General features: G+C 36.6%; 2 protein-coding genes across 2 annotated transcripts; one reads left to right on the top strand and one right to left on the bottom strand.

Moving 5' to 3' along the window:
* Nucleotides 1-1675: 1675 nt before the first annotated feature.
* On the bottom strand, nt 1676-3486 carry LOC121431900. The gene is made up of 2 exons (XM_041629680.1): nt 2884-3486; nt 1676-2382 (listed from the first exon to the last, which is right to left on the bottom strand). The coding sequence occupies exons 1-2, from the start codon at nt 3174-3176 to the stop codon at nt 1692-1694; spliced, it is 984 nt and encodes a 327-aa protein (XP_041485614.1). The 5' UTR covers nt 3177-3486; the 3' UTR covers nt 1676-1691.
* Nucleotides 3487-7441: 3955 nt separating this feature from the next.
* Nucleotides 7442-26143, top strand: LOC121432273 (EF-hand calcium-binding domain-containing protein 6-like). Its single transcript, XM_041630135.1, is given in 17 exon segments — nt 7442-8116; nt 11887-11987; nt 13075-13250; nt 14075-14251; nt 15051-15188; nt 15624-15754; nt 16587-16723; nt 17241-17440; nt 18324-18440; nt 18985-19161; nt 19839-19986; nt 20448-20572; nt 21225-21468; nt 21860-21943; nt 21945-22033; nt 22372-22543; nt 23636-26143. Coding segments are annotated over 17 exon segments (2853 nt in total). The 5' UTR covers nt 7442-7710; the 3' UTR covers nt 23867-26143.
* The last annotated feature ends 641 nt before the right edge of the window (nt 26144-26784 follow it).

Raw genomic sequence — 26784 nt, 5'->3', positions numbered from 1 at the left:
CAGTATCAGATTGAGAAAATATCGAGTTCTAGATTTATTACATTGAGATAATCAAATTTTGGACAGGTCAGTCATAACTGACCTTCAAGCACTTTTGTTCTTAAAATAGCTGGCCCCTGGATTTTACTTACTATATCACATGCTCATGATTAAATAATCAGTTTTTAGTATTTTACTCTTCAATTGTCACATTTAAAATATAGGCCTATACATTTATATAATGATAACAATTATAATAACATAGGTATATTTACCAAGGGTAGCCACTTCAGTTTCGAAAACTGTTCTTCCAGCGGACCCTGCTATTACTATTACACCGGCTTTAGCTGAGCTGCCAAGGCGCTCAAGCATTCAAGGAATTTCTTCCTACCGGGTACCCATTCACCTCACCTTGGTTGAGTGCAGCACAATTTGGATGAGTTTCTTGCTGAAGGAAATTATGGCTGGGATTCGAACCCACGACCCTCTGTTTCAAAGAGTCAGAAGACTAATCAACTGGGCCACAATAATCTTTATTATGTGAACATGTTAATTTCTTATTGATATACAAATAGAATTTATAAAAAAATAGACTATTAAAATGTCTTCAATAATGTAAGGTCATGATGATCACAATGTAGAGGGGAATTTACACATTCAGAACAACAAAGAAAAACGCAAATTTGAGAATGGAACTACATTTGTGATAATTTTTTTCCTTTCACCACACCTACATCTTTATTATAGACATTTTAGCTGATCCGACTTTCGTTCTTCACTTTGACATCCTTAAGTTACTGCACTTAACACAGGCATGACATGTGCAGATATTTTGTGGAACATTAATTACATTAATCAAATTACAAAAATACGAAATGGGATTTTAAAAAAAGAGTAAGGAAAATTGAACGAATTAAAGAATTATTTGGAAATAAATCAGAATAAATGAATGAAACAAAATGGTAAGAAAATATATTATGAATATTGTAGTACGGGGATCTGACAATTAAACATTTCTAGTAGTAGTACTCTTCAACAGAGGCAGCCCAGCAGACATGTTCTCAGGTTGAGAACTTGCTGGCCAACTACCAGTTTTTTAATTATTCAAAGCCTTGCTGCATTTATGGTAACATTCCATGCAAATTAGTTGAGGCACATTAATATTCATATCTATGCAAATTAATATAACAAAGAATAACTAAATATTCAAATATACAAACAAAATATATTCAAACTATATGCAAATTATTATCGAAGCTTGAGGGCATCAACTGAACATTTTAACCAATCAGGAGAGAGGTGCAAGGAGAGGGAGAGAGAGGAAGAGAGGTGTGAAGAAAGCTGTATGAAGGATGGTGGAGTGATTCAATACAAAAGAACCTTGTGTGACGAGTGTACAGCAGTTAGTGTATAAGAGAGAGCTTAAAGTCACCTTTTACTTACGAACAGCTTTATGAAACTACCACCAGGAATGTCACTTATCTTTAGTTTGTAGCATCCCTAACAATAAATTTAATAATCTTCAGTTTACACAGCCTACGTAGCTACCTATATTGCCCTTGATTACAACTTCTATCATCATCATTGGTGTGCAGTTATTGTAGAACGCATCACCCCCTGTAAAAATATTCGTACGCTTATTTTTCATCTTGACCACAATCCTTGCAGTCAATCTGCATCAATTGTTTTTTTTTAAATACTTTTAATTGATTCTATAATTTGTTGTTACACATTTTGTCATAGAATGGTCTAGCTTGCTCAGCCAAACGTAGTACATCTTTCGTTAAATTTTGAACCTGCTCTCTCTCTTTCGCTGGCATGAAACAAGAGCTAGTCATTGCCGTTTCGTAGAAATGGACATTACCTCGTAGAAGTTCGTCCCCAGCCGCTTTCCACGAAAATGCAACGTCCGCGGATGGGTCCCACCGAAGAAACGACTGGTCGTAAGGCAAACCAAGGGCTTCGCAAAACTTCGGCAATATTTCGTCCGGTTTCGTGAGAAGATCGTCTGAGTCGATGATCACCGATTGACTATTCGGTCCGGAACTTTCTCCATCAGGTAGGCCTACACAACGCGTTTTCGATGATTGCATCACGTAATTCCACAAATCGCAGAGTTCTTTGTGAAATAATCCAGCATTCATGACAAAGTTATCCCTTTCTATGTCGAATTCACTTTCATTTTTGGCATCTTCGTCCAGGTACCCGGCAGATTTAAAGGAGCTGTACGTGGCTCGACGGTATGATGCTATCGTTGCAATGGGTTCCCGAATCAAAAACGCGTGAGCGAAACCATCAGGTAAAAAACGACGATATTTCTCACCGGACATCGCCAAGGCCATGTCTTTCACGATGACATATCTACTCGTGGTGCATTCAAGTCGTTCTTTGACACCCTCATACCTGCAAAACAATGTAAAGGAGAGAGTTAGTGTGGATCAAAATAGAGGAAAGCCCAACGGAGAGGTGGAGAACACAGAAAGAGTAAGTAAAGGAAAGAATGCGGGAGAGAAAAGAGAACGAAATATGGGTACCTATCCAATAAATCGAAGGTAATGGCGTACATGGAAAGTAGTGAAAGCACCAAGCAAAAATGTATGACACATCTCTCCCTAAAGACTGCCGCCCCTTCCAGTTTCCCCTAGAAATATTTCTTTTTAATGTGAATAGAAGTGAATGTTGTTATAGGATCCCATTCGAGCTGTAAAATGCTTCAAAATAGTATTTTCGTTCAGTCAATGCTGCAAGCACGAACAAGCCCTTCGACTTGGCGATTGGGGTATAATTTTATGTGAATATATTTTGTACCCCCCCCACCTTTGGACACTGGATCTGCCCCTGGTATAAGCTAGGCCATCATGAATTGTAACGATACAGAACACGATATGAAAGAACTATATTTACGCAAGTCTTTCGGGATCCAGGACTCCCGGAGGCATGAGCGTCATCTTCGACAAAATTCGGGCAGCTTCGGCAAACATCGTTTCATTCCCTCGGTAACTCGTCGGCAACTCTCGTCCGTGAACCCGTCGGTATTCGGTCGCGGCCATACTACAGAAGCAATACGGTTCAAACCATATCTCGACGCCTTCGATTTGACTCAGACATTTAGTCAAGGCTGTTGATCGTGTACGAGGGAATGTCCAGAGAAATACGCGGACCTGACTGGTCTTTCTGCTGGGTTTGGTCGACGTCATCGTCGTTCTCGTAGTCGTTTGCTCTCGGCGATGTCCGGACGGACAGCTTGATAATCGCTTGACCGCTAAACGTCTTTTAGTTACATGGGTTAACGCAAATGGAAAACAAAACAGAATCCCATTTTATGTACACTGTATCCGTAATAAACAAATCGCCGGAAAGATGTGTTGCTCGATGACCACAGTTCAGATCTCCCAATGAATTCATGCAGGTTTTAATGGGGAAGTCATTCAATACACACACACTCGCACGAAAACCACAAGAGAATAAGCATGGAGCTATTTGTGTTAATTAGCTTCCATGAGATAAAGAGTTTAATTCACTCAAAACTTAATTGGACTTTGTACTCCGTGTCGGTCCAATATTTAGTTCACTCATTTTACATGTTTCATGATGTGTGTCGTATTTTTTTATCCATTAAAAGTGAATGATTTCATTTTTTGTATGGCATAAAAACATACCTGGATCCAGAGAACTTTGATTGCTTTCATGGGGGCGGGGGGGGGGGGGGGGGGTGGGGGCGACATAAATGGCTAAGTCATTTTTTTTCTCAGTTGAGTACGGGGTCCCAGATCAATCTCTTATTATGCACACATTTTTTCTTTCCTTTCCCTCCTATTTTAATTAATTAAAAAATATAATTATCCAACCCCCACGCTTGCGTTGACGCTTGTATAGCCAGGATCGTAGCTTTCTTTGTTAATGTTGATGATGATAATAAAAATAAAGAAGATAATTACAACAACAATGATGATGACGATAACAACGACAAAATAAGGATAATAGTACTAGTAATATTCATAATAATAATGATGGTGATGATGATAATGATGATAACAAAAATAGCATAATAATAACATAATATTGGTATGAGGATACAAACGGCAAGTATTATACCCCAAGCTTAAGCTCGGGCTTCCTGTTTTATCACCAGCGCCCAGTGCACCTAAGATTAATGCTACCCATGAAACCATTCACCACACCTGAGTAGAGCAAACTACACTTTCACTACTTTAAAGATCACGAAAGGGGGCCATCCTTTCATTTCTCTGGGCTCCGCCCTGGATAAGTTCTAAAAGTATAAAAGGAAATGCATGTCACGATTCAGAGAAGACACACTATAGGGGACATTTTTTTATGTAGAGAGAGAAAGGTCAAATTGGATGACCTAGCTACGATACCACTTGCTCCATATGCTTCCAGTTACCATAGCAACGGCGGAGTCACTGCATATCTAAATGGAAGAAGCGCGGAAGAGGGCGAAAGATTATAGGATGTCCCGCGTGTCATGGATTTTAATAGGAGGAATGTTTGTATGTAGGGGGTGGCGGGGTAATTAAGTTGTGACACTTTTTGCTTTTTGCATGTTAGAAATGATATGATTAATGATCTTGGAGAAATAAGTACCTTGCCTTAAAATCTAATTCTTCTGAAATATTTTTCACCTATATTTAGATTTCTACCCCACACAGAAAGTCAGAGTCACCTTTGAAAAGAGAGATGTCAAATGGCTCAACTTGCCCATCTGTGGGGGTAAGTTGAGCCACCTTGTAGGGTAGGTTGAGCCACAAAAACTATGTTCAAAATGTATAGGGTATAGAACCACCATGTCATTTTTTTATTTAAAGGATAAGTCCACCCCAACCATAAATTGATTTGAATGAAAAGAGAAAAATCCAACAAGCATAACAATGAAAATTTCATCAAAATCGGTTGTAAAATAAGAAAGTTTTGGCATTTTAAAAATTTCGCTTAATTTCACAAAACAGTTATGTGCACATCCTGGACCAAGAAGACACCGATGACGTCATCCACTCACTATTTCTTTTGCATTTTATTATATGGAATATGAAACATTCTAATTTTTTCCTCATTTTTAAGTGAAATTAAACAAATGAAACAAAGATTGATTCCTCCCTGAACATGTTGAATTAACATTGTTTTAATGGTTCATCCAAGTTGGTCCTTATTGCCAAATCTGTAAAAAATGATATATTGTATATTTCAAACAATAAAAAACAAAAGAAATAGTGAGTGATGGACATCATCGACTGACTCATTTGCATGTCACTGAGATGTTCATATAACTGTTTTGCGAAAAATAAGCGAAACTTTAAAATGTCATAACTTTCTTATTTTACATCCGATTTTGATGAAATTTTTAGCGTTTTGCTACCTTGTTTTTTCCTCTATTTATTCACATCATCATTTTTCTGGGGTGGACTTGACCTTTAAAGTCATTTCACCCGCTTATTCTCTATAAATACCAACATCCTCTAACAGGAAAAGAACAGTCATGTAAATTTGCTCCTTTCTGCCTGCATATCGATGGCTTTTTAAAGTTTTTTTATATATATATATATATATATATATGCATTACCATAAGAATTACTATGGCTCAACTTGCCCCATGTTGGTTTGCTAAACGTACTCCAGTCCTATATAAACACACTTAATGCGATAGTTTTGCATCCACACATTTCTTATGCATCCATCATGTAAACAACTACGACAAGAATGAAGATCCATAACCTGGACTACAATGTTGTTCTTATGTCCTTATTATATTTAAAGACGTTTTCGTGTAAAAAGCACTTGTCTATTTCACATCCTTTTTTACTTTTTTGGCTGAAATTTGTATTTTTCCCTCTAAAAAATACGTTTTGTTTCAAAGTTGAAAAAAATGTGTTGGGGTCGGGGGTTATGCAATGGGTCATCAATACATGGCACCATCACGATGTCCGACTCATTCATTATTGGCCTGGGGGTGGTGGCTCAGCTTGCCCCTGTGCTCAACTTACCCCGCCTTCCCCTACATGTCACGTCCTTACAGGGCCCTAAAGAATAATATTCTCCGACTCTTTTTAGGGGGTATACGTTCTTTATTGTATTTTTTCTGTTAAAAACACAAAATAAACAAGCAAACCAACGTGCCTTGACTTTAATCGTAATTACGCGGTTGTTGTTCGAAATCCTAAATATCTTGGAATATACAATAGTACGCTTTGAAACTTAAAAAAGGACAGGGCAAAAGATTATCTCGAGGCCCGCTCGAGGCCTATTTCTCTCTCGCTTCGCTGTTGTCATTAGGAGTAATTTTCCGCTAATAATGTCCCTTTAACTAACCTAATGAAAACTTTTTTTCTCTCTGTATCTTTCTTTATTTCAAGTTTTTCCTGTAAACAAATAAGCACATATCTTATTGGGCAAGTTTATATCGATTTATAGGGCGGAAATTGTGATATATAGGCCTCATTGTATTCACAATATTCATTATGGGTTACTTTTGTTCTTGTCCTCTTTAGTCTACAACGGGTGGACTCCCGTCAATCAACCTTAATTAAAAATTCTATTCTTTTTCGTTTTCTATTATGGTTTGTGTGTATGTTTATTTCAATAGGAACAAGTTTTGTAATGTGGGGTCTTTCTTTTTAAAAACTTGTAGAGCAACAAGAAAAGTATATAGCAACACTTTTCGGTGCCTTAATGATAGCCTAGTTACATGCATCATAAAGTGCGCATTTTTACTATTATTTTATTAATTCACTCTTTCTTTAAAACGCTTTTTAATCGTTAATGTTTCGTCTTTATATTATATCGTGGTAATTAAGGGACAATAATTCTGAATATCCTTTTCATTGCTTGAAAATTTCTCTCAAAATAATGCCAGGTTAAATCATTTGTTAATTTAGTGAAAATTTGCTAACTACCGATCCCCTCCCACCCTTCTTTTAAACACGTTATATAGGCCTACAGAAGAAAATTTGATAATAGTAAGAAAGCTAAACGGATTAAAAAAAAAACAGTTGTTTGAAAATCTAGTGATGATTAGCATTTCATATTCAACAAAATTCGTATGTATGAAGTCTTGGCTAATCAAATTCACGTAGCTTCTCAATTCCCCCCCCCCCCCCCCGCACACAAACACACTTGATCTTGAGGTTGTTTAGTATACATTCGCGCCCTTATCGAGCGATTGGCATGGTTGGGGTCGCCCGACTGGCTTGTTGTTTGCCCCCCTTCCTCCCAGTTCTCGTCTCGTCGCTATCATAAACATATCCTTTGTCGCTATTCAATTGCTCTCGGCTTAAACATTGTCATCGAGTACCGGACGACTGGTTGTGAAAAGAGTTCGGCAAGGGCATCTTTACAAGCCGAACCAACCAAGCGGGGTAGATACCTCCATTGTCCACACCCCCACACACAACACGCACACATACACCGCCGGAGGGGGGTAAGTGTCATTTGAATATGAATACCATCCCGTTGCTAATGCCAACAAACACCCCGGTTACGATGGTTTACCGTGTGTGTAGCCAATGTATATCACTCCATCGCGAACCAAGGGGGTAAGAATCTTCGACGATCTTGCGACCCGTCTTCGTATATCCTACCGCATGCGACTCGAATTTCGAAACAAGATAACATACTTGGATTTAATTCGTGAAGAGTAGAATTTGACATTTTCGTGAAAAAGCGAGGAATATTTAGAGGATTCATCGAGGCAAAGTTTGAAGAATCTTAGAAGAAGTCATGTCCCAGGCGTTGGTATCGAGACCATCGTCGCAGGCGGGGTTCCCCCGCCAGCCCGGCTTACCCAACCTCCCCGAGATCCAACATCCCTTAGCACGACTAGGTGATCCGGACAAACTCAACGTCAGGGGTTTATCAAGTCGATCTGGTGGACGACCACTGTCTAATCCACTTGGCGGAAGAGGACCACGACCAGCCGAAGAGGTACCTTTTAGCAGTTTGACCCCTAGAGTATCCCGGACAGCGTCTGGTGGTCGACCCCTTAGCCAGCTCCAGAGGGGTGAGTTTGGCCCCTCTCACACCAGTCGGTCGCTCCCTAAGATACCACATCTATACTCGAGCATTCCAGAAGGGGTCGAAGTATGCCATTCAGATGATCCCAGCAAGACAAGGCTACCAGTATTTGGTAAGTATAATCCTCCTTAATTTCTTCTAAAAACTATTAGTACTTAACGGTGGTGACGTGCAAAAAAATATATAATATATATTGTTTACAAAACGACTAGGTCTGCAGTCCATCCCATCAAATAAACGTCAAATGCTCCCAGTCTTTAGTATAATTTTGCTTCTTTATTTCTTAATTTTTTATATACTTGAGGACAATTTAGACAATTAGTTACCAAGTGCACAATCATATATTAAATCCTTCTTTTCTTCAATATGCGTAAATTGATATACTCCAATAACTCCACTATTTCATTTCTAATTATATGTTTTTTGCATCAGTTGAAACCATTGATCATGCGTCCTTTTGATGACGATTGATATCTGTAAATAAGGGCACATTTCCATTTATTGTTAAAGGAAAACATTAAAACGCCCAAGCATACATTTTCATTCGATATAGGTGTATTGATTTGTATTATTAAGGTGTGATCAGAAAGATAAAAGTTTATTCCCGATACCAGTAGATAAAAATGAAAGGGAATACGATGGACCATGACTGAAACATATACATTTTGATTAACATCCCAATATACGGTATTTCATAGAAGTTGCGATCAATAAAATTTTAAAAAGAAGGAATTACAAGTTGGAAAAGACGTGTGACCTAGTCATTGTTTCAAACTAACTGACATTCGTTCTATATTATAAATAAAATTTTTAAAAAAATCCAGTTTCGATATTTAATACTAGGATGACTACAAAGTCATTTACTTGCAATAAAATAATGTTATCATTTACGTGAACAATTCTTTCAATGGCTGATATTACATGCAAGTGACAAAATTATTGGATCTACATTCTGCATGATACTTTGGTTTTGTGAATATAAATATATACTGTTTACTTGTAATACTTTTATACCCTTAACAGTGGGGTTACTTGATTAGGTAATATACATGACATGACTGCAAATGCCAAACTTCCATTAACATTATTTTCACTTAATGTAAACTTAAATTTACATGACAGAAATTGCTCGTAGTAGATGTAAACGATCATACATGTATCTAAAATGGAAAAAGACACAGAGAGGGGGGGGGGGGGCGTGAAAGACATACTGTATTTTGCACCGTACGATGACATTAATTTACGAGGTTCAAAGTCATATCCACGGGCAAAACATAACTTTTATGATTAACAGAGTAAACACTGACATGTCTCTACGAATTTGTTGTAAAATATATTTACGGTTAAAATATATTTCATCTGGTATACATGTAGTCGTTTTCAGTCGTCAGGATATTGGTGTTTAGTAAACAAAGAAACGAACGTATATGTATTTTTCACCGCCTGCCTCTGACCAAGTCTTGTGGCGCTATACATGCGTGTCACTTCATCGAAAGTCTTGTAAATTGATATTTTAACTGGATATCATTTGTTTTATCAGGTCAGAGTATGCCTGCAATAAACAGCTTAAATATTGCAAACTCTTCTAATGTGAAGTGAATAGACCGATATAGACCTGCATGTGCCTACCTCTTCAAGCAATCAAAAAAAAAAAAAAAAAAAAAACACGCCGTATGATGATGACATTTAGACAAAATGTCATGTTGCAGTTAAACAATAAATGTTTATCGCTTAGGCAGTATAGGTCTATACGTTCGTAAATATTTTTTTTTTATTCCTGCAATTGAAATAAGTTCACTTGATAATGACAGATCGTGTATCTCGACGAAAACTTGATGAATGCATTTTAGATGGTACTGTATACATGCACTCTTAAAATGTTGGGTAATATCCTGTCCACACAACAGTTGGTTACAAAATTTATCCAACTCTGGGTAGTTTTCAACCAATACTGTGTAGTTTTCACCCAAAGCAAAAATGATTGGGTTAAAACTACACGGAATTGGATAAATTTTTAACCAATTATTGTGTGGACAGTACATGTTACCCAGTATTTTTAAGTGTATTGTTTTCTTTGCAAATTGGGGCAAATTATCACACCATACACGCTTAAAATATTTGACAACATACTGTCCACTGTGTTTGGTAATGTGTGTTGGTAAAAAATATATATATTCTGGGCAATTCTTATCCAATAAAACTTGAGCAAATTTCTTACCCAATGATTAGTTTTTATTATCAATTTGGACAGATTTTAACCAATAGTTGTGTGGGCAGTATGTTGTCCAGTGATGGTTAAAAATTGGGCTTTTTTGCCCAACCTTTTTAAGAGTGTACTTTTTATTCTTATGGTTAAAGCACATACTTGTTCCTTCGCAATCCTCGTTGCACAATTTTGAAAGAATCATTAAAAAGGTCATATTTTAAGTACATGTATATGAAATACATTTCTAATTAGAGAAGTAAAAATACATGTACACCGTAAAAACTGTGGTGTTAAAACTGACACCAATTGGTGTTAATAGAGGACCACATCCTGAGGTGTTAAAAGTACACCCTATATTGAACATAACACCAGAGTGTAAATGTAACAACCAGAGGTGTTGTAATAACACCTATAAGTGTAAAGCTAACACCACCAATTTAACACCGGTGTAAAATAACTGGTGTGGTCCTCTATGTACACCGGTTAACACCACAGTTTTTGCTGTGTACATGTATATATACATGAAAACAGAATAAACCATGCAATTATTCAGCCTCAATAGTTTGTACTGGTCGTATTTTTTATTTATCTATGATTTTAAATGCTTTATAACATTCTTGACAGATGTAGGACTGCGAATTATTTTATTTGCAAATGTTCCTCAAGATTATGGCATGTTAGTGAAATATTTACCAGTGACAGGAGTCGTAGTGGTTATATTTGTTGGGGGTAAACATTAAACATGACAGTTTGACGGACTAATTAAACAATGGACTACGTCGTGTTCATTCGACGCGCGTTTAATTGCTTAAAGAATTTGCGTTTCTCTCTCTCTCTCTCTGTTACGCAAGTGTCTCATAAACAAATTGTCTGAAATTCTATGTTCATGTGAGATATTCTTAATTTCTATTCCCCACACTCTTCTTCAATAAGTAAATAAGATGCAAAAAGTGGTTGAATATGAAGTCACAATCATGAGGAAAAAGAAGGTGACGAAAAAAAGATGTATTGCCAATACTATTGACATACAGGGACAAACAGTTACGAGGAGAATGAAGGATACATGTTTGATTTTCTAATGAAAGGGAGTATAAAAGAATTATTTTATTCCTCTTTAATTCATATGCATGTATAAGCCCATCCCCCTGATAAATCCATATGAGAAGAGAGTGGAGGATGGCGAACGTAATCACACACTTTTGCAAAATGCACGGATGTCACATTTTGTAAAAGAAATTCTTTAAGAAATACATGTATTAATGTCGAAAATCAACGATTAAGACCGAGGTATAAAATCGTTACATTAAAAAGAAAATGTTTCATTAGGAGGTGCCGTGGCCCGAGTGGTCTAAGGAGCCTGACTATACATTGAAAGTCAGGGGTTCGATTCCGGCCACGGCACCTAATCGACAATGCTCTTTTATCCTGCATTCAAATAAATGAAAATGCCTTGCCCGTGAGCAAGGCATTTAATCGACAATGCTCTTTTATCCTGCATTCAAATAACAAAAAATGCCATGCGCATTCTTGGTAACTAGGTGTTTAAAAAAAATAACATAAGGCTACAAAAATATTCACGCTTGCGAAACAATTTGGAGACGTATTCTTATGTTGAATAACTAGAAGATGTGTATATTTCACATTCTTTTAATATCTTTTATGTCCATTTTTTTCAGGGGCAAGAAGCAGCTTGGAAAGCCGCGCAGAAGGGAGAGATCAGCTGACGTCGCGCCAATCAAACCGGCCGGGCACTCAATCCAGGATTGAAGTGGACGAAGTAAGTTATCATCAAAACCGCCTTCCTTTGGTTTCCAAACCCACAAACCACACGCATCCGCATGCTCAACACACTTTCACATCATCCTCAATATTATATTGTCTTTATATTTGTTTGTCTCGGGGTTGATCCCCTGAAGGGTTCATCATTTTCAGGCGAACCGTTCCAAATTTCAATCAAGAATTACTGGAAGATTTAGAGGTGTTATTCAAGCGCGGCAACGCCTCTCCGCGCAGATCAGATAAAAATGGGATTTTAATTGCATACTCGCGGCGTGTGATGAGGCAATTACGGAGATCATTATCGGAGATCAAAGAAATTGTGTCACAATATTAGCACCCTATAAAAGTTAAAAACCAACAGAGATAGAGAATCGTCTCGTATTTGAAATTCATAGGACCCAAGCAAGCATGAACCAAGGTGAACTAAAACTGTGTTATAACAAACAACTCACTTCAATTCAAAGATCAATTGATATATTTGCCATTTCATCCCCCTTTATGATTTCTTTCTGACCGACTGACTCTGACCCGCACCAACTGCTTCGTATAAAATTTTAATATCAACATTTTACATAGTAAAGTGTTATTCCCCTCCGAAATAGAAGATTCTTTATATTTCAGTAAGATTTTTCAAAATAAATGAAAGTGATATATACCATGTAGTTAAATCGGGTACTTTTTAATTTTCGTCCAAATTTGGCAATTTGTCCGCCTTAAAAAAAATGTTTGTCATAGTAACGGAGAATAGATACAGCCAAATTCTATAGATAGGCCTATAGTCCATACAAAAAAAAATGCTGAAAGTATATGTCTAATACCCGGTCTAATATATGTTACAACTTTACGTGTCTTTTAGTTTTTGTTCCCATTATCGAGATACATGTAAGACTTTCAAGTTAGGAAAGAACATACTAGTATGTTTAGCCTACCACTGAAGGGTCAAAAGTTTCATAGGCGACTAAAAAAAATCATTACTTTTTACATCGCGTAACTTCACCTCTACCAACAATTATAAATGGCGTATGTTTCATTAGGTGTTTGTTTTCTTTCTTAACATTGTTCAATGTTTACTCATTTCTTTTTAGATTGAAATGAAACTTCGTGAGAAGGTGAAGAAGAACTATTACGAGTTGAAGAAACTATTCATTTCCAACGACCCAGATGGTCGGGGGATTGTCAGCCGGGAAGCTCTGGCGAGGATCGTCGTCACATTCCTCGGTCGATTTGTTAGTCTTAAACAATTCAACCAGCTCATGCAAAGGTAATTATCGTTAGGCTTAAATAATTTAACCAGCTTATGCAAAGGTAATTTAAATACAAACGAAATTAAATAGGTGTGTACTATCTGAAGGCACTTTCATGTACCTCTCTAGCAAGAGAAATACTCTTACTTTTACATTAGAATTTCAAAAGCTTAATTATGAACAGCTTCATTTTATTATATTGCTGATTTTTCCATTCCTCATTTCAAATCTCATTTGAAAACGTAATAAAATTCAAAAACTTAATTTGCAAGGAAGTTTGCCTCAATGATTACAGAAATATAATCTTAATCATAGTAGGCCTCTATGTTATGATTGTAATTGAAAAAAAGAATAAATCCATCTCTTCGTGCCATTTAATTTACCCGTCTGACACGTCCTCCACAGCCTATACCTTTTTTCAATTTCAATTTATTTCATTTTCAACAGAACAAAGTAAAGTGGTCGAAATAATTACAATGAACTTATACAGACAAACTAAATTGAGGCATGTACAATATATGATATTTTTCTATTAGTAAAACAAAACAGTATTATTATATAAGCAAAATATCATAAACAATTATGATATTATTCCAAGATAGCTGCCTGACATAGCATTGATTTCAATACATCATCATTTAAACAATCCATTCAATTCTTTTATTTCATTTTCATTCAAAACATAATACAAAGTAATATAATTGTAATACAAATCAAGTACAATTTTACAGAAGGGCATTCTTACTTCGTAAAACAAACAAAAAAACAGTATAATATAGAGCATAAATGGAAATGAGGGGGATCCACTAATCTCTTCTTTCTCTTCATTGAAATCCTGCAGGATGAGATTGGATGACAAGAAAGCAATCAAACTGGAGGAATTCTATGCATTCTTCCGCCACGAGACCAGTAATGAGATGCCAGCCTGGTTGGATCCTATCAACAGACACAAATCTGATAAACTCGTGATGAGCGCTGCTCAGGTCCATGCTCAACTCAAAGAAAGGGCTAAGCAGAGGTAAGATTGATTTTTCAATCTTTTTGTATTACTTTTCTTCTTTCTTGTGTGTTCATAAACACCATGCTTTCATGCCAATATATGTGATTCAAATGACACTGTAACGTAAGATATTAATATTAATGATAATGGTAATAATAATAATGACAGCAATAAGAATATAATAATACTAATAATATAATAATACTAATAATAATGAAAAAATAATAAAGATAATAATGATGATAATAATAATTATTTTTTATTTATATTGATATCAATAATACTGATTATTCTACTACTAATAATATTATTACTGATAATAATAGTAATAAAAGTAATGATAATAATGTGCCTAATCCACTCCACACTGTACTTGTTGAGAGATATAATCCTATTGTATGAAAATTTGTTTGATAATTTACTTATTCACTTTAGCCATCCTTACAATCAATCTTATTTTTTTCAATCAATAAGCTAAATAAATATACTGCCCTCCTTTTACAAAAGCAAGCAAGTATAATACAAAAGTAATTTTCTGTAGAATTGGCAATTTTATTTATGATTTACATATATAATAAACCAATTTCAAAGAAGAAAAAATCAGTTTGTAAACTGTAGACACAGTTTCAGTTAATGTGCCACTTGTTTCCTTTGGTAAAATTAGGGCACAACATAGCGTTCTATGGGATTATGTTTATTGATAAGTGCAAATTGATGACTTTACCATGCTAATCAAACGTCAATTTGAGATTTAATTAAACCTTACTCCGTTACTTGAGTCCCATTCAATATGTTTCCATGTTTGGTTTTCTTTCAGGTTCCTTGATATAGCAGATATGATTCCTCAACTAAACCCTGGTGGAACAGGCCGTATTCTGAAACCAGAATTCAGAAATGCTCTGAATAAGATGCTTTTCCACATGGATGATGATGAATTTGAAAAGCTTTGGCTCAAGTAAGTCAATAAATGCAGAGAAAACAAGTTAAATTGCATGCATGGGGCATGTCACAGCTTGGGGGAGGGTGGTTGCATTGAGTCCCCTTTTTGAAGTGATAACCCTTCTTTAGTAGTGGGGAGGCATTAAGTTCCGTCTTTTGAAGTGATAAACTTCCTTCAATGGAGGGGGGGGGAGACCTTAGTTTTTTATCTGTACACTGCATTTATTTTTAAAAATTCAGACTACATTTGCCTACATTTTGAGTAATAAACTTTTTGAGAGGGGGGGGGGGAGAGGGGGGTAACTATTTTTAGTGCCTTCTGTGCCCCTTTTTTAATGAAACACTGGATCTTCTCCTTAATTATGAATTTAACCATATACTGACTTGAATCAAAATATATGTGAAGAATTTCATTATAATGTTTCATTTCTAATTTACCTTTTTCAAACAGATACGATTCTGACAATATTGGAGTAGTCAATGGCAGTAAGCTCTTGGGCAAGTTAGGCATCAATCTCCGGGCAACCACAGCCCCTGTCAGCGACATCTACGCTAGGAGCCCCGATGGTGAACCAACATCACGTGAGTCAGATTTCCAAAAAATTCACTAAGGAGAATAACTCCCAGGGGTGTGAGTGGTCACAAATAAAAAGATCTGAAAAGAGCTGAAGAATGTTGAAAAAGTCTGAAATAGAAGAGCGTCCATACTTTTTGTACAGAGGAAAGCCAATAATAAGCTGAAATAAAGCTAAAAAAAAAATCTGAACCCCCTCCTTTGAAACACCAGGGGCCAGTTTCCTAAAAGACTTAAAGCTGTTGTAACTTTGCCATTATGGCAACTACCATGGTAACAGGGCTCAGCAGCCAAGCATAATCAAGGTTACCATGGTAGTTGCCGTATTGACAAAGTTCATTTAGTTGCAACTCTATGAAATGGGCCCTGGGTCCTAGCCGTTTCATTAATACTTCTTATAATATCTAAATGCACAAATTCTACAATAGGTTTATTATTACCCAATCAAATTGAACAATTTCAGTAGCTGTGAACTGTTCTTGCAAATTTCTCATTTTGATATGTTTTATTGAATTGGCTTTAGATTAGACAGGAATGAAATTGAAAAAAATACCACAGACCGATTCAGATAGTAAATTACATATTATCTTTCATGAGGGTGCACTGGACTTATTATGATTTGGGGGCTTAGATATTCAGAGTCGCATGATTGCAATTTATAGAATAGTACATGGAGGATTTGGCAAACTTCTTGGTGAAAAAAAACCCAGAAAGTTTGTTGCAAGACTATGGGGTGTGGAACTCATTTTTTAGTCAAAAGCCAGCAGATAAAAAGGAAAGTAATTTCCCGAAACTAACAAATCAAAGAAGCTAACATTTTACTCCCTATTTTTCAAACAGCGAGGAGAAAGAAGAAAGCAGACACAGCTAGACTTAGATCAATCCACGTTGAGAAGTGGATCAAAGACAAGTTCAGGACCGGCTGTACCAGGATGAGGAGGGAGTTTGAAGAGTTTGACAAAGACAACAAAGGAGAGGTATGGATTTTTATACTCTTTTGATCAACTTTGGTGATCTTGGTGTCCCATTGATGTCAGCTTTAAGCTTTCTCTTAAGTCCCTGATATGTCAGTCCTCACTCCTCCGAGGAATTATCTGCCGGATGTGTAGCCAAACTATTCTTTTCCTCCCCATCAATATTTTTCACTAAAAAAAGAGATCAGTTGATATTGTAAATGACTCGAAACTTTTGAAAATACGCATTCCCTAAATATGCATAAGAAATATTTCAAACCTTCTCTGGGAAGCTGCATGAAGATTTGGAGGGTCTTGAGGAAAAGTTCTTCCAATCAAGTACTTCAAAGTGCAAATCAAAATTCAATATCAAACATCCAAGATTTTTTGCATGTCTTTTCATAGACAACTATTATTGTCATTCCATTTTTCTATAGGTGGACAAAGAGAAATTTCGGTAGGTTCTGTCCAAGTTCAAGATCTAAGATCTCAGACTTTCCTGTTCACAGTATAATAAATTCCACATTCTATTTTTTTCCAGGTGGACAAGGAGAAATTTGGGCAGGTTCTGTCCAAATTTGGTCTGAAACTGGAGGGTCCGTACCTGGACGAGTTCTTGACGCGTTGTGGTCTTACTGCGAACCGTGCTGGCATGGTGTCTTACAGAGACTTCCTCAGGCGCTTCCAGGACAGGAGTGAAGGTGGCGTCACCCACAACATTCTCAATGACCCTACTCACAAGTAAGTACGATATTAATAATGATATAGGGTATTTGTATAGGACACAAATCCACCTTGTTAGTGCTCGTGGTGTTCCTACATTACCCTGGCTAGGCTAGCTACATGTACGTAGGCTGCCAATTCTGGTGCTCACACCCATTTATCTCACCTGGGTTGAGTGCAGCACATTATAGATCAAATTTTTGCTGAAGAAATATCATACCATGGCTGGGATTTAGACCCACGACCCTCTGTTTCAAAGTATGGAGACTTATCCACTGGGCCACGATGTTCCACTTTAGCTGTAGACATTGTTTGTCAGGCAGAAGAGTGTAACACATGAAAACTGAGTGCACGTACAACATACAATCATTCTGACATCTGGATGACAGTGTATTCTTTTGTGATGGGAAACCTTCTGGGCCTTATTTTATGAGTAAGATTCTGTTATACCTTGAATAGAGAGAGATTATAAACTACAGCTGATACTCTTAAAGCATTAAAACAGAAGAGATTTTTTTGTTCGTTTCTGACAGGATAATACACGTCATACCCTTCTTGGGACCATTTCTTGAAAGTGGTCATCAGCACCAACTTAAGTCATTCTCTGACAGTTACCATAATAACAATCAACAGTCAGTGCTTCTCATCCAATCAACAATCTTGAATTTAGTTAGCGCTGACAGTTGTTGGTGGAAAAAAAGTTGATGAAATACCCCCCGAATTAAAATAGGCCACATATTGTTGAATCAAGAAATTTTCTCACTTTTTGAAGCAACAACATCTATTCATTAGTCCAAAGAACTCTGTGTGTTCTGGCATAACTAGGGGGATCAGCAGCATTACTCCTCCATAGGATGGTTCTAACATTTCCACTTTTCCCTTTTCTTAAAATCTCTTGTAGATACCACCAGGGTGACTGGATGGAGAACCAAAAGAACGTCAACTCGATGACATCAGCGGAGGTTAGGATGATGGAGCTCTTCCAAGGAGACTTCATAGGATTATTAGGAATCTTTCAGTAAGTATTGGTCATTCCTTTATGGTTTATCTTGGAACAGAGTCAGGAATAGTTAGGATAAGAAGAGTGGAACGTAGTATATATATTTTTTTCTTAGATTGAGATACATGTGCATATACATTTTTCATGGTACACCTAAAGATCAGGGTCGACAAAGGCAATCAGTATTTGAGACATGAGTTCCGTCTCTGCAACACCAACAAAATTTTCTAGAATATTTGTTTGTTCTTGTAAATGTTGGTCAAAAGATTAAGGTCATAGGTCATCTGCATTTAAGATATCTGTCTCAAAACAGCACCACATTTTCCTAGAAACACTTTTTCTTGCAAATTGCCAAAAATTCAGGGTCATAGTCTATCTACACTTCAGATAAGAGATCCATTCCCCCAACAGCAACATACTTTCTAGAAACAATATTTGTTGTAAATGTTTGTTAGAAAATCAGGGTCATGTATAGACCATTTCTCTGGTAGCGAAGATTCTGAGAGACAACTTGTCGTTTACCAAGCATTTCCATTTCATATTTGCCTCTTCCTTCTTGCAGGAAATGCGATAAGTTGTGTTTGAGGGTGATCAGTCAGCAGGAGTTCCGCTCTGCCATTGAGAACAAGTTCAGTCTTGGTCTCTCGGACAGGGAGTTTGAGGCTTTCCTCGACAGGGTGCCACTGGACGAGGAGGGGAACGTCAAGTACCATGACTTCTTAGGACAGTTTGACACCAAGTAAGTCAAATCATTAATAATGATAAGTAGTTCTTATCCACTAGGACAAAACGCATAAAGGTTTACCTTTAATTTAGCTTTGCATGGCATCAAGATGACAATTTTTTTGCAGGAACTTTTCAGCAACATCCGTTGTTTGACAAGATGTCAGATCTAAAAACTCTCTATTATTTGTAGTGGATGAGAAGCACTGATATCTGATTGCTACTGTAGAGGGGGGGGGGAGTGTTGGGTTGACGGGATGGAGAATGCACAGTTGAGGAAAGGTATAAGGGCAATTTTCGTGAGTGTGAGGTAATCCGGACATCTCCAATTTGAGATAATGAGTTTGGCGTAGGGTTAAGAATACTTACTAGCTGCAAAATACAAATTTTTATTGGTCACCAATCTAAAATGTATTGTTTTGTATTTTCATTTACTGGTATATCAAGCAATTATGTTCCTACAGAAGAAAAGTGATAAAAATCAACCTCATCACCTCCTTACCAATTTCATGGATGAAATTTTGGAAACTATGAATAGTTTGTTGCAGGAATAAACTGATTATCTGATTATATTGTTTCAGACATTTACTACTTAATTCTCTATGTGCCTTGAGTACTCTACCAAATGGATTTGACACTGTATAAATAATAGTATTTTTATTACGCCTATTTTCTGTTTATCTTGCAATCTAGGTACGGACCTGCTCCCAGTCTGTTTGATAGCAAGACAGTAAGAGGAGGCCCAGAGGATATGGATCTCGACGTGGAGGAAGACTTGAGCCAAGAAGAGGAACAACCACAGAGCTTTGAAGACTTCAAGAAAGGAAGGTCCATGAGACAGGTTTGTGACTTTGTTTTTTCTTTGGGCGGGGGTGGAAGGGGTGCTATTGCATGGTCCCGAGAGCCTTTCTACAGTTCTTTCCTAATGAAGGGAACTATTTAGGTATCATTCAATATTCTTGTGAACTCATGAACAGAACAAGAAGATGAAAAATACCGCCTCAGACAGGTCGATGAATTATCCCTTCCTTTTTTTTTATTTAAAAGATATTTTTCAGGTTCTTTAATTTTTGTGTTTGTAGTTAACCATCCTTTTTATTTGTTTTTCATTAGCAAATTCAAGCTCAGTCTATCCTTTTATGTGTACACAGATTTACAACACATGAAACTTGAGAAATTTCTGTTTTGGAAACTTAAAACATAAACTCAGGGGGATATATCCTTGTATTGTTTATATTTCCTTCTTGTAATTCCAAAAAAATTCAAAATTCATTAATTCTTGTCCCCTTTCTGACCCTGCAGATCTCAAAGATGATGAAGCAACTTATCACTAACCGCATGGCAGAAGTCGAGGCGGTCTTCTCCGAGATTGATGTCAACAACACGAGGAGACTAAGTCAGGAGATGATGTATGAATTGTTAAAACGGTGAGTGATCTGTCTGCAATAGAAAGCAAAATAACAAGTAGCTTGATACAGATATAGGTAGTCATTGATAATTTCTCATCCATTCTTAGGTTTCAGTCTCACTTAATTGAAATAATAATTTATGTTTAGAATGCCACATCACCATCATCATCATCATCTATTTCAGTCAGCATTTTCCCACGTTGAAAGGTTACCGACTCTTTCACCATGGTGTCAATCCCTCCTTCCCAACTTGAGATTGCTTCTCGTTCAACCTTCCTGCTTTCTTTCTTTACCATATCATTTCATGATCATTTTTGTCTTCCTTTTCCTCTTATTTGCCTTCCACGTCGAGAACCCATTTTTGCAAATGGGTAAAAACAATATGATTAATTTCAATTGCAAAGTCTCAGAAGATTTTTACTAGGCAATTAGAATGTAGCAAGAAATTGTAGGATTGATTTTAACATGAGATCTTTAACATAAGAACGTTAAAAGAGGTAGAGTTGACATAAGTTTCTTTCAGGTCTGCATTGTCTAGAGATAATAGATTTCCCAAAAGACAGGCAGAGATAAATAGAAATTGGGATAACCCTTAGACTTACAAAGGCAAAAGGAATTTGATGTAGTAACGGGACAAGAAAATCATTGTCTTTTCTTATGCCATTCACAGGCTAAACGTCAGGCCAGAGGTCACGAGAGGAGAGATCCGCCGTCTCTGGGATTCCTTGATCACCACGCAGAACAGAACACTCCACTTCACAGAGTTTGTCCGCCATTTTGGATACTCGCTGAAGAGCGCTGCTTTCCCCAACGCCAAGCTGTCACCGCCGAAGCGTGGCGATTCCGACTTCCTGATCAGATCGAGGAAGCTCAACTGTGCAGCTGACATGTTGGAGGACAATCTTAGATCAAAGGTAGGTTCTTTTGTTCACATTGATAGATGTAGAAATAGGTTTTAGATGAAATTACCCTGCAGGAGAAAGCCTACATTAGAATTCATGGAATTTTTCTCGGACATAGAAATGCATGCCAAATTGATTCCTAGGTTGTCCCCTGTAACTGGTTTTATGATTGATAATAGTATTGATGAAACATTCCCAGGCAGAATTAAACTGTTTCCAATTAGTGGAATAACAAAATAGACATCTGACTCAGTGTCCTTTTTCATAGATCTCCATGGAATAATCTACTTCTCTAATTGGATTAGCATTTCTGGTTGTAAGAGAAGAGCTTTCAACTGTTCTCTTAAAATCAATATTTGTTTGCCTCCAAATGTAAATGTCATCGATTTTGTCAATAACAAAGGTTGATTACATGTGGGACGATCTGCGTAAGGAGTTCCTGAATCTTGACACCTACGGGACGGGCTTCGTCAGTAAGGAAGAGTTCCCGGGATCTTCTTCAAGAGCTGTGTGTACACCTTAATGCCTATGAGCTGGATATGCTGAGCGAGAAATTTGACACACAAAAAGACAATAGGTATGTGGACTTCAGACCCATCATTTTATCTTTTTTCCCTTTCTCCTTTTTTGTTTCGTAGTAGGTTTTGCCATTTTACACATTGGAAAACAAAATGGAATTTGCCAATTAAAACAAGCTGAGTTTAAAACATGAAAGTTTTTGATCTTTTCCAAACTACAAAATAATAAAAATTTATATATTATAGATTTTTTAAAACTGATTTTGTTGAAACATATACTTTCAAGAAGCTTCCAATTCGATGTTAAGCCATATCCCATGCATAGTTCTCATGAATTCATCATCGGAGTAGACAAATGCTAAGTACACGAAATCTTGACCATTCTTTGCTTCTGCAGGGTGTCATACGTAGAGTTCCTGCGACCTTTCGCTGTTCGGAAATCCACGCATCGCTACGGTAACAACATGATGGGATTGATGTCACATCCGCAGGCTGAGATGCCCATCGATGCCATCGTTGATGAGCCCAACAAGGGCTTGAGTGGAATTACAGCTAGACTGAGACAAAAGGTGAGTTATTTTTTAAATCCAAGCTTCTAACGTTTGCTTTGAATGTGATCCTTTGCTTTGAATGCGATCTTTCATAGGCTAGCATGAACTTCAAATAATGACTCCTGCAAATACCTATAACAAAGACAACTCTTAAGAGATTGTGCATTTAGCTATGTAGCTTCTAAAGCTTGGAACTTCCCAGAAAGACCTGGCCTGTTCCTGTTTTTGAAATCGTTATTGAAGACCAACCTTTGTTGGGAAATATTTCAGTACAAAGATTGTTTTTTGATTTTCAAGTAAAAATAATGGGAATTTCTTATCAAAGTGTAGTAGAATATACCGTATGGGCACTAGTATTCAACCCGGCATAATTCAAAGATTTTGACATATTCCCGAAAATATTTAGAAATAGGGAATTTATCTTAATTTCATACCTTTGTTATTTCTGGGGTGATCTGTTGTTGGTATTTTCTTTATCAATCTGTCGACTGTATGCGCGGAGGATCGAATTATGCGGCGATGGCCTTTTTCATTGAATGGCACTAGTATTCAACCTAGTGAGGATAGATAGCAAATCTCAAAAGGGTTTGGATTGCCAAATTAGATCTAGATCTATGTAAGTCTCTGGCTTTGATTAATTCCCTGTTTGGTCTCATCTCAAATGGTCTAGTCCATAGCCGGATGGGACAAGGGTAGATTGAGAGACAGGGCCATCTTAAATTGCTAGGTTGAATACTAGTGCCGACGGATTGAATACTAGTGCTAAAAACCATCGCCGTATAATTCGATTGCCCGTGCACACAGTCGACTGGCTGAAGAAAAAAATTATGGAAAAAGAATAACCAGCATTTGCTCTTGGAAATAGGACGGGTCTGAAATTCAGGTAAATTCTATATTTCTATATATTTGAGGAAACTCTCCAAACGGGTTGAATACTAGTGCCCCTACGGTATGTACATGTATATAGTGACTGCACTATAAAATTTCATCATGTTACTTGTATTATTATCTTTAGATTTTACAAAGATACTATCCTCCATTCTTGAAATACAAATCATCTTTGTAGAAGAGTTCCTTAAATGAAACATGCTTTATTATTTTGATTTGCAGTTGGTTGGCGACTGGCGAAACTTGAGGCGGGCCTTCAAGAGGCTGGACACCGAACGCACAGGGTACCTGACAATGCCGGAGTTCCGGAACGTCCTCAGACTCGCCAACATGGTCCTTGATGAGGAAGAGGTCTACCAGGTCATGTCGCAGTTTGACGAGAAGATGGAAGGCAAAATCAACTACAACAAATTCATTTCTGAGACTTTCAATGCTGATCCAACCAAACCCTAGGTTGACCCGTTCCCTGTTGGAGTGAAGCAATTACAGCGTTTCCTGAACTTTGCCAGGAAGTCTGAAAGGATCCTGTAATCAAGGTTTAATCTTGTTGACTGAAGACCTTCTGGAAAGCATAAGGCCTTGTGCCAAATATTCAGTGGCATACTACTATGTTCTGAAGATTCAAGGATTCTGAAGCAAAGTTTAATCTTGTTGACTGGAGTACTCTGCCTCTTGCTGAATATCCAGTGGCATATGCATTCAGCTTTGGAGGTCCAGGACAGCTATGAGTGAACTCCTGCATTGCTGGTCTGGTGGCACTGTTGGATTTTAGGAGAGTGGTTCTAACAGTCAACTAAGGGACAGGGTAAGTACAGTCGAATGTCCCCTTGCATATGCGGTCTGGGAATCCAGCTTTGGACATTGCAGAGATTTAAGATTGAGACTCATGTCGCACTCATGGCTCTGTCCAAGTTTATCTGAGAAGGGCCAGAAGGCCATAGACTTTCTCCTCATTTCACCTTTGATGCTTGTCAGAGGATATTGCAGTGTCAGTAAAAGAACAGTATTTTTACCTTTCCTGCAAAAAAAGTACACTGTAAAAGTGGCGTTGATGTATGTATAATGTTCATTGCTTTGTTAGTTGTTTTGCTGTCATTTCAAAAGTGTATATGTTAATAGATGATTTGTATATTGTGTGTATACATGACTCGTATTTCATTCGTCAGTAAAAGCTTGTGTTCATGGTGCTTACAAAAATGAGTATATTTCCTGCTCAACTTTTCAAACATTTCATTGATTAATACAAAATATAATACAAACACATTATAATTACATTTACTTTTAATGTTATTTATTTTTCAAAATTTGACAATTACATATTACAAAATGTACAAGTTTTAGTATGTTTTACAGTTAACATATGCTATGATTGAAGTAATAACACAATGCATTTTAAAACAATTTTTTTTTGTTTATTCTCAAGTGATGTTCAATTCAAAACCAAATATTCAATATGTTACTACGGCACCGTATAATAAGTTCACTTTGGTTTAAACATAGATATCAAAAACTTTTGAATATTCAGGACCCTGTTGCATGAAACTTTGAAATCAATTGCAAGATTTGAATGATTATTCTGATTGGTTGATTGTGGGCATGTTTGTGATTGATCACTACTGTTATATAACTGAGCCCCTTATCGAACCAGAATGTTGCTGTTTTTTGCACGTTATACTTTTTAATATTTTTTCTTCATTTTTATTCTATTTGGCTGAAATGTTACTTCTATTAAACTGTAAATATACATGTACATACAAATGTAAAAAGAAGTGTCATAATAAGTTAAACTCATGTAAATAGTTTTCATTCACTCTTGTTTTATCTTTATTCAACTCACCATTTTCAAGTTTAAACTGCCCCAGGAGACATATTTTGGGTTTTGCAGTGCAATGAATGATGTCATTATTGGCATTTTCTTATCATACATTAGTTAGGAATTAGGTTTAATGGTGAAGGGGACCCTGTTTAGCAGATATAAACATTTTAGAAAGCTATTTCTATCCATGTACTTTCTTATCTATGTACTAATATATTGTGATAAATCTAGTTAAAAGAGAAATTGTAATCGTGTTAGATAATCAATTCATATGTTGTTCTTCAGTCTCTTATATAGATTGATCTTGTATCCTCATATATGTGATATTTTGTGAATTAAATTTGCATGGCAAAATGAAAAAAAAATATCCAAATAAATACATGTGCATTGTGTGCATTCATTAGTCTCATGAATAATTGCATTTCATTGTTTCCGTTACCATATTTTGGTATACATGTAGCGTGATGATATACCTCTACAACTCAAATTTGGTGGGGATTGGTCCATGAGGACCTTATGAATATATAATAAGCCTCTTTTGAAATCAATGTATTATTGGCATGATTCTAAGGCCCCCATAGACCAAATTTGGGTTGTGGAAGTATTTAATTATGCTCTACCGAAATACGCAATAAAACTAAAATACAAAAGAAGTTGGGTTTTTTTTAGACCTCATCTCTTTGGTACTCTTTACAATACAGACAAAAAGCTCAAAGGATGCATGCTTGCAAAAGCATGGTAAATTGTTACCATATTCATAGACACAGACTAACATGGTATACATAAACCATGTGTTATTTTCATTCATACATAAATAATCATTTTGATGATCATTTAGTTGGATTGAATTTATGATTGTTCCTACAACTGTACTTTCTGCTTAGGTCACACTGATCTCCTAGTGACACCCCCCCCCCCAAAAAAAAAAAGATATATATATGACTAAACTGCCATTTTAAACAGAGTCTGTGCACTAAACTACAAAATGATGAAATATTGATAAACATTACCTCATTAATTAAAAAAAAACATCTCCTAATGACAAGCCCCCCCCCTAAAAAAAAATATGACTAAACTGCCATTTTAAGCAGAGTCTGTGCACTAAACTACAACATAATGAAATATTGATAAACATTACCTCATTAATTAAAAACACACAGCATATTTCAATTTTTTTCTTCAAATCTAGGCATGATCAGAATGTTATTCCTGTTCTAGTTAACACCATTACAGTGATCCAACCAATGTGCTATGAATTCCAATTTCCATTTGGTCCACTGGTCACATGGACTTATCCCCAACTGTGCAAACTGCCAGAACATATAATGATCTAAGATCTAATGGCCAGTTTGTATACCTATTTCTCCATTTCATCTACTGACCATGTGGTCTACTACCCGTTTCTCCAAGAAAGTAGAATAAACGATGTGTTATATCAAGTAGAAATTGAACACCATTGGCATTGGCCCAGTGGAATTTCTTCTTCTTCTTCTGGAAACAGTACAGTCCACCTTTAATCTCATTTCATTTATCATCAGTTATTCTGATAACAATT

Source organism: Lytechinus variegatus, chromosome 18 (assembly GCF_018143015.1).
Source record: "Lytechinus variegatus isolate NC3 chromosome 18, Lvar_3.0, whole genome shotgun sequence".
Lineage (NCBI taxonomy): Eukaryota > Metazoa > Echinodermata > Echinoidea > Temnopleuroida > Toxopneustidae > Lytechinus > Lytechinus variegatus.
Note: the sequence above shows the minus strand (reverse complement) of the source record. Positions and strands in the feature narration are given on the sequence as shown.